At 33.7% G+C, this 9,674-nt stretch overlaps 1 protein-coding gene across 2 annotated transcripts in view; it reads right to left on the reverse strand.

The window, feature by feature from the left end:
• The window catches only part of Rgs18 (regulator of G protein signaling 18), a 28,289-nt gene extending 23,625 nt beyond the window's left edge, over positions 1-4,664 (reverse strand). The window contains exons 1-3 of one of the 2 annotated variants that reach the window (XM_052200626.1): positions 4,335-4,664; positions 3,778-3,879; positions 2,721-2,782 (exon numbers count right to left, since the gene is read on the reverse strand). In XM_052200626.1, coding sequence (XP_052056586.1) covers positions 2,721-2,782; positions 3,778-3,879; positions 4,335-4,453 — 283 coding nt within the window. In that variant the 5' untranslated portion in view covers positions 4,454-4,664. Of the gene's footprint in view, positions 1-2,720; positions 2,783-3,777; positions 3,937-4,334 lie in introns of both variants that reach the window. The other variant, XM_052200627.1, reaches the window with a different exon arrangement.
• Between the last annotated feature and the right edge of the window lie 5,010 nt (positions 4,665-9,674).

Consider the following 9,674-nt stretch of genomic DNA (forward strand, 5'->3'; position numbering starts at 1 on the left):
CCTTGTTAATATTTCCACCACAAGGGAAAAAAACCAAAAATGTCAGATTTAATTTATCACATTTGGTTTTCAGTACTTGTAAATGCAAATTACAGACAGAGTTACAGAATTAGAGAATGAGACTAATCCTTGTCCTAAGCATATCTACACTTTAGATGATGAGAGTATGATGAAATTGTTAAATAACAATTTGTGATTTAGAGTAATAAATCCAGTCTAAACATCATTTCTCACTGAAATCTTAACCCTCTTTGTTTTCTAATTTATAACATTGTTTAAATGTTATAATTACCATAATTGATTTTAGAAGTCATTTGTATTTGCATAATTGCCACTATTTATTGTTTCATAATTCAACATGCCACTTAATACCTTTTGAATCTATTGGGCTAAGAAATTAAAAATCATGTTTACCGTTATGGTAGCTGAAATCCAACACAATATGAAGCCTAACTGAAATTATACAGCCATATATGGGAATATCTCATGCTTCAGAGGAGTAGATGCATAACTTTTCTAGAAACAAATTTAGGTTTATTATAAACACAATATTTTTCATTGCATGTTTCTGGGAGGCTCCACAGATGAAACTATCCATAGCTACTTCTAACAAATCATCATTCAAATATAGAAAAATAATTCCATTCTTTAAAATGATTTTCATTAATTGAGACTAAAATACAGTATGTACAAAATGTTCACTTAAAGGAAATTTTAATAGGAAAGATTTCCTAAGTTGGAATTATGAATACTATTTTATGTGCCTCAAGTAAAATATTCACAGCAAACACACACACACACACACACAATGTTTAAGGTATAAAATTAACACAGGTGTCCATCAACAGATGAAAAAGTAAGAAAATATGATATGCATTTATAATGGACTATACCACCAAGTAGGATGAAGTAATTTAAACTACAGCAATACAGGCTAAATGGGAAGATGTTGAATAATTCAGGTATTAAGACAAAAGATTCACATGCAATATAAACAAGCTTATCACATAGAAGTAGAAGATAGTTATGCTAACTATCCACTAATAGAAATTGAGAGTAGAATATACAAAATAAACATAGACAAAACATTAGAGGTTAGTGATTGAGTATAAATATGGTTATATTGGAAGAGAATGACTTGTCAGTTTTATACATATAATGGGGTGTGATCGATGATTTTATATATATATATATATATATATATATATATATATATATATTATATATAGAACTATATAGTTATATATATATAAAACTTTAAATAGAAGAAATGTTTTAGTCGATTGAATTAGAGTATTATGTGACCCAGACTGACTATTTCAGCCTACTATGTAAACACTTAAATCTGATCCTTCTATTCTCAATTCCATAGTATTTGGATTATAGGGGTGTGACACTGTGTCTGGCAAAGAAGACAGCATTTTAAATGTTCTCAATAAACAAGGAAAATGTTTGGCATCATTCTTATTCTAGAAAACGAGGAAATACAAGAGAAAAATGCTTCTACATACTAGAGAAAAATGCAGAATTCCTGATATTCCATTTTAATTTCTGCTGGTCAGAAGAAATATTTCTACGACCATACACTCGGGGATGGTAAGTCCATTAGGTCTTGCCATAGTTGCCTGGCATGTTCTTAGAATAGTCTGAGGAGAAGCACTGAAGATACAGTGTTTCAAAGAGTTAAGTAAGGTAAAATATAGCATTAGTGAGAGGACAAAAAAGCTGTGACTGAGGACTCCTGTATGATGTCTATCTGGCCATGAGAAAGTTTACTGACACAGCTGAAAAGTTAAATAAAAAATGTAAATAAATAAACTATGTTTTTCTAACAAATAGTAAGTACAAATTGTTGACTTTGAAACTTAAAATAAATAATGAACTACGTTCATAAAAAGCAAAAAGTTTGTCTACTTGGTACTTGGAATAAGATGAGAAAGCACAAATCCTGGCTGCTTTCCCCTGACCCATATGTACTTGTTGAAGAACCAAACCTGTTTGAATCCTGCTTTATCCGCCCACTAGCACATAGTGCTCGACATTAGTACATACCTGATTCAACTTCTCTATAAGAGTCTGCCTTAGAAATAGTTGTACATGTATGCATAGAACAAAACTAGTGAAAAAATTAGGGCGTGAACTTGAAAAAGAGGAACAAAGGCTCCCTATGTACATGGAAGTGTTTGTAGAGAGAAAAGCGAAGGAGGAAAAATATAATTTTATTGTAATATTAATAAATGGAAAAATAATTTTTAAAGTTGATCTTTCTTAGAACCAGCCATAGGAATTTTCTTACAAAGTTTTCTTTATGAGGGCTCCCTAAAATGTCTGCCAAAAACTATTTCATATTTTTGATCATTCAGAAGAAAATAATGTAGAAATATACTGAATACACATTTAATAAAACTAATTCTCTTTAAATGTCATGAAGTTTAAAATAAAAAAATGTGATTTTAAATGCTATAGTTGTTAACTAGAAAATTAAGATATCGTAAGAGTTCACTAATAATAAGTAATTCTAAACAAGGTAGAAGATTAAAAACACATTTTCTTTCAGCTGTCTATGCTTTTCCTTAGTTATCCCGGTAGACTAGAATTCAGATTACTGCCAATTACTCCTTAATATATACAAATCTGCTGACTATTTGCATTTAAGCAATGCAGGTATCTGTGCTTCTTACTTTATAAAGGAATGAGGGTTTGGAGACAGTTTCACTAACCTCTATGAGACAGCAGCTTGTCAAATGATTCAGCCCATTTCACCGCTTCTCCAGGGGAGACTCTGTGCAGAAAAGAAAATATTTGATGACAGATGATCAAAATGTTCGCTCCTGATCAGGACACTATGACTCTGCAGTTAGTGCTCTCCACTTACATGGCCTAAGCTTTCCCAAGCCAGTCAATACTGAGTACTTCATCAGTACTCAGATTTTCTTTTGGATTTTTCCCATTGAGCAATGAAATATTTTAGGGTTCACCAAAGGGTCAAAATTTTTTGAGGTTTTAAGCAAAAATAATCATGTATTAAGTTAAAAGTAGAAGAAATAAGAGAATGAGAAAAACCAGGTTGAGAGAGAGATTATATATATTTTTTAAAACATCAACTGATAAATAAGAAACCATAAGCAGTATCTTTCAAAGCCCTTTAAGAAAGGAAAAAAACTTCCTTGAATTTGTAACCACAATGTGCTTCTTTCTTCTTTTTTTAACGCATAAAGGTTAGGTAGTCTTAAGGGTGTTAGAAAAGCTATTTTTTATATGATTTGAGACATTGATAAAAAAAGAGATTGAAATATTTTTATATCCTTAACTAAGCATTAAAATTTCATGTAGGTATAAGCTAACATATAAGGCTACATTTTTAAGTTAAGGAAACCATAAAAAAATTCAAAAATTTATTTATGCATTCCTTTTTGTCATCCATAAGTTATTTTTTAAAAAAAAAGCTTTTGAGGAAAATGATTCATAACCTCTTTTTGTGACAAAGTTACAATATTTAATAAATTAGCATTTCATCAATTTATTGGCCATAAAATATATCATTTAAATAGACCGATCTACTAATTATAAGACAACAATCATCAAATTTCTTGTAATTTGACTTGAGTTATGAATATAGTTGAATGGTAGGACTATTCTAAGTTTTCGGGAATAAAATATTGAACTATATTCATGTAACTATGTAATTTTCAGTAACATAGATTCTTATTTCTTTTTCCCTTAATCATCAATTACAGAATAAGAAAACTACCCTCACAAGGAATCGACGTTCCCCACCTTGTTTCTTTGGCCAAGAGGGCAGATCTACTGGCATGAGTCTCTCCATGGAAGTCAGGCCTCTGTAGGAGAAGACTTAGTCTATTCCTTTTCTCTTTAGCTCTGTAAAAGCAATAATACATTCAGGACAGTTCTGATGTCCCAGACGTCTTATTTAACCTGCCAAATAAATTTAGAATTCATAAACACCCACACACCACTTAGAAATACATCACCTTTACTTATGATTTAAACAGTAAATAGAGAAATTAGCATAGAGCACACTACAGACGATCCTTTTTACTTCAACAACAGATAAGTGTTTGAGATTCTATTTCATTAATTACTATTTTAATGCTCAGGTGTGGTCAAAATGCTTGACATTTTTTAAAAAACATGAAACTACATTATAATAACACTTATTTCCAATAATTTTTTAAAAACAAAAACCTTCCCCTGTTATTTGTAGCACTCCAATCAATAAATTTTCAACAAAGTATTTAAAAAATAAGAGCTCAAAGACACTCATCAATCATGCTACTTAAATACAAGGTTGATGGAGACATCTCTAGTTTTACCTGAGTTTGGCGTCAATGCTTGTTTCTTCTTTTCCTGACCCATGCATTAGTTTGAAAAATGTTTTCTCTTTCGATTCACACATATTTAATTGAGAGAAGAAAACCAATGACATTTCCATATTCTGTCCCAGTGACCAGGAGATATTGGATTTCCTTAGTGCTTCTCTCTCCCACGGATGACTGCTATTTCATAGAAAAACATACTGGATAAACCGCTATCCTGAATCTATCCACAGAGCTCTCAAAAAGAGAAAAAGACCAGGAAAGAAAGCGAAGGGCTGTGTCCTGTCTCTGCAAGTCTAGAAATGAGGAACTCAAGAGTGGTCTTGTCCTGAATTGTTGAAGGAAATGATACTACACATTTGCAAAACCGCTTCTGGCCTTCAAGATAAAAGCTGGTATTACCACAGTGCAACTTCCTTTTCAAGGCTGCAGAGAAAGAAGCTTCAGTAAGTGAATGGTGCTGTCATTTACCAGAGGACATAGAATGTCTTGTGGCAAGGCATCATCAAACATTAGCAGCTCAGTTTTGCTCTTTTTAAGCTATAATTTCATTTACTTTTAGTAAATTGACTTAAATTATATTTCCTCACATACCGCTCTGTAGTGCTGATTAATTACATTTGCTTAATATATTGCATAAACATAAGACAATAGGCCATTTGTGAATGAACTGTAGAATAGAACTCAAATAATTTAATGTATTTAAAGCATCAGTCCATAAAGTGATCTAAATAAACTGAATTTTTTTTTTTTGGAAAAGTATATGGAATGAAATGAAATGACAAAAGTACTATGGCAAATTTTATACTTTCTTCTCATTTTTGCAGTATAAAGTATTTATATCCTTGGAATTTGGCACCTCAATTTTTACTGTTGAAAATGTTCTTAATGAAATGTTACAAATACTAATGACATGTCATATGTTGTTGTTTTATATATCATAATTCAAAAAGAAAATCGACAACCCTACTTTATTTAAAGATTAACAACTCTAATTGAGTTTGAATTTCTTTCACTTTTTCTTGAATCTAAAAGTCTGAGAGATGCTTATCTATCTGAGGACTCATGTTTTTAGAAAAAGAAATCAAGACTCAAAACACTAAAGAGGTGAGTGGAAGACAGGAATTATCCATGTTTGATCAATAGCATGTATATAATTTTTGTAACAGCTTTTAACGTATTTTACCTTATATACATTATATATATATGTGTGTGTGTGTGTGTGTGTGTGTGTGTGTATACAATCAATTAACACAATGTAAAGGAAAATGTTATTTTCATTTGAATCATTGATTTAACAATATATTTAATACAGATACTAGCTTCAAGTTCAGCATATTTATTACTTGATGCTACAGAACATATTTTGTATAATTAAAAATGAAACTTCAAAATCTGACTTTTTACTTTAAATACATTTAAAAAATTATTTATTCATTTACTTTACAACCCAATGTCAGCTTTTCCTGTCCTCCCCGTGTCTGTTCCTGTAAGTCCTCCCACCATTCTACCTTCCCCTTCTCTTTTGAGGGAGTTCCAGATCCAGATGTTGGGGCAGGGGAGCAAATAAAGACCAAGCTGCTCATGTGTTGCTTATCTGTAGGGGCCTCTGTCCAGCCCATGCTTGCTCTTTGGTCGGTGATTCAGCCTCTGGGAGCCCCCAAGTCCAGGATAGTTGACTCTGTCGATATTTTTTGGAGTATGTGTCCTCTTCTTGTCCCTCAGTCCTTCTCCCAACTCTTCCTTAAGACTCCCTGAGCTCCATCTAATGTTTTGGTGTGAGCTCTGCATCTCTCTCTCCCTCCATTGGCTGCTTGGTTGATCCAAGAGGACAGTTATGCCAGATTCTTCTCTGCAAACATAACAGTGTATCATTAGTATTGTCAGGGATTGGTTCTTGCCTATGGGATGAGTCTCAATGTGGGCCAGTCATTGGTTGGCCATTCCCACAGTCTCTGCTCAATCTTTGTCCCTGAACATCTTGTAGGCAGATTACATTTTGGGTTTAAGATTTTGTGGGTAGGTTGTTGTTATTAACCCTCCTCCGGGAGTCCTACCTACCTATAAAAAGTTGCCACTTCCGGATCCCTATCCCATTTCTAGGAGTCTTTGCTAGAGTTTGCCCTGTATACCCAGGGCTTACCCTCTCCCAGGTCTCTGGAATATTCTAGAGAATGCCTCTCCACCCCCAATCCAATCTTCCTTCTCTGTTCCCTGTTCCCCCTCAATGTGATACCCCGCAGCCCTGCTCCCCTTCAAATATATTATGAAAATAATTCACATTGGCATAAAAAGTCTTGCTAAGAATGTTGTATAAAACATAATTTTATGGAAACTGGAGACTCAGAATGTTTATAGTTTCCACAGTGATATCTCCTGGCATCAATGAGCATCCACTACAGTCACATGAAGCTAAATTTTATGGAAAATGAATTCAGGTGAGGGGGAAAAAGCAGCAAGGATATCATCTCACCATCAGCTCATACTTAAGCTAGAACCTTCAAAATGTTGTATATTCAGATACACTTGAATGTAAGCATCTGTCTCTAACCTCCTCCCTCTGTGTGTGTGTGTGTGTGAATGTGTGGTGTGTGTCCCGGTGTGTGTGTGTGTATGTGTGTGTGTGTATCTACGTGCACACGTGCGTGCCTGTGATAGATATGAATTGTCTGGAAAGAAACTCTACAACATCTGGTAGAGCCTTGAAACAAAAAAATATTGTAGGGGGCAAGTGCATTATTTCATAAGCAGGTACATGTTGACTCTGTGTGTGTGAGCACATGAAGCCAGAGCTGGTGGGGAGGAAAAAGATTTGTTCAGTATTGACTCCACCTAGTCCTCTCTCTTTTATACACAGTTATCTTCTAAATGGGCGTGAGAAAGAATAAAGTACAGCTATCTTTTTTATGTGCCCACATTTCACTGTCCTGCTTTCTTTATTCCTTCATGTAGATAAGAGTTTTCATCTGGTGTCAACTTCTAGGGCGTTTTACGAATATTTTCCTTACATACATGTCTAGTGCTAGCACATTTTCTCAGATTCAGAATTCCCAAAGCATGTTGTATGTCAATGTTGTAGGGTGGATAAGTTTAGCAATTTAGCCTATGCATTACCACACATGCATAATTTTCTTTAGAAAGTAAAAGTATGTAAAAATCTTCTAATGCCCTATTAGTAAAAATTGCATTAATTTTTTACATATAAATTTTGTGAAGACAGAAGATATGTCTTTTCCTTATTTTCATTTATGGAAAATTTCATTTTCTCAGGATAGAGATACAGAATGACTTTTTTCTCCTTTAGTGCTATTAAGTATGTTACATGTGTATTTGTTATGTAATTTGCATCATGATTTAGGCTCAAAATGTCATATTTAGATTATTTTCAGACTTTAATTTATATTTGCTTTAAAAATCATATCTCTATATGTCATTTTATATGGGTGTGTGTGTAAAATGTATGTTTAATGGAAAAACAGGCCATACATTTGAAAGAAACAAAGAGAGTAGATGGAAGAGATTGGAAGGAAGAAAGGGAAAGAGTAAATGATGTAAATACATGGCGGAGAAGCATCTTAAAAAATGCTCAACTTCATTAGTCATTAGCAAAATGCAAATCAAAACAACCCTGAAATTTCATCTTACACCAGTCAGAATGGCTAAGATTAAAAATTCAGGAGACAGCAGGTGTTGGAGAGGGTGTGGAGAAAGAGGAACACTCCTCCACTGCTGGTGGGGTTGCAAATTGGTACAACCACTCTGGAAATCAGTCTGGCGGTTCCTCAGAAAACTGGGCACCTCACTTCCAGAAGATCCTGCTATACCACTCTTGGGCATATACCCAGAGGATTCCCCACCATGTAATAAGGATACATGCTCTACTATGTTCATAGCAGCCCTATTTATAATTGCCAGATGCTGGAAAGAACCCAGGTATTCCTCAACAGAAGAGTGGATGCAAAAAATGTGGTATATCTACACAATGGAGTACTATTCAGCCATTAGAAACAATGAATTCATGAAATTCTTAGGCAAATGGATGGAGCTAGAGAACATCATACTAAGTGAGGTAACCCAGACTCAAAAGGTGAATCATGGTATGCACTCACTAAGAAGTGGATATTAACCTAGAAAACTGGAATACCCAAAACATAATCCGCACATCAAATGAGGTACTAGAAGAAAGGAGGAGTGGCCCCTGGTTCTGGAAAGACTCAGTGAAGCAGTATTTGGCAAAACCAGAACGGGGAAGTGGGAAGGGGTGGGTGGGAGGACAGGGGAAGAGAAGGGGGCTTACAGGACTTTTGGGGAGTGGGGGGCTAGAAAAGGGGAAATCATTTGAAATGTAAATAAATTATATCGAATAAAAAAATTAAAAAAAATAGAAAGCAAAAAATAGAAATGTGTAAATTCAGCCTACAATCATTGTCATATACAATAATGTGTAAGTGATCAAAAGTGATAAAGTCAATTTAGAATTACTCAAGAGCTAATTTTGTGAATCTTATATTAACCAAAATGAATTCATTTCTGCATCAGTAAGTTTAATAAGTATAATAGATCAAATAGATCAAGCATTTATATCCCTGAATACAGTATGTTATCAAAAGAGAATTGTTCATTAGGCTGGATTACAAAGTAAATCTATTTTCATGAAAACTGGTTAGTGCTCAGGGAAATTACTCTGCATTCTCTAGTAGATCACTCTATCATTGTCAAAAATATAGAGGTCAGAAAGAAATGTTCTCATAAAAGTGTCCTTCAATACAAATGGAAATGAGCAAGTAGTATTAAAACTGTACTGATTTTTAATTCCCAGCAAATTATTTCCTAAAGTTATTCAGCTGTCTTAATTGCTAAAATTACTGAGAGATATTTAGACATTATGATGTTTCTGTAACCTTGCCATTTACTCTATATAGTTCACTACGGAAACAAGACTTCATTCAGATCAATACTCTAGACCTATTCTCATCTGCCAAGAGCAAAGTAGGATAGTAAAGATCATTGACTGAATGAATGTTGCTGAAGGATAAATAAACAATGTCTAAGACGGTGAGGAAAACTTTTGTCCAGTCATCCATTCCTTCAACAAGAATAGGTGGAAAAAGAAAGGTAACTAAAAAATACATAACTCCTGGTTACCACTGTGGACTTAATGAAAGCAATATCAGTAATCCAAATTTGTCTTTGCAAATGAAGGATGGAATATAGCCTAGTAAATTTTACCTGACAGTCTGAATGTCTATATTTTTCTATGAATCTATCTTATGGTATAAAACAATTACTCAATATTTTACTATATTTTGAGAGTTAATTCTGTCAAGAGCACTAAGA

The sequence above is a fragment of the Apodemus sylvaticus genome, chromosome 12 (genome assembly GCF_947179515.1).
Source record: "Apodemus sylvaticus chromosome 12, mApoSyl1.1, whole genome shotgun sequence".
NCBI classification, from domain to species: domain Eukaryota; kingdom Metazoa; phylum Chordata; class Mammalia; order Rodentia; family Muridae; genus Apodemus; species Apodemus sylvaticus.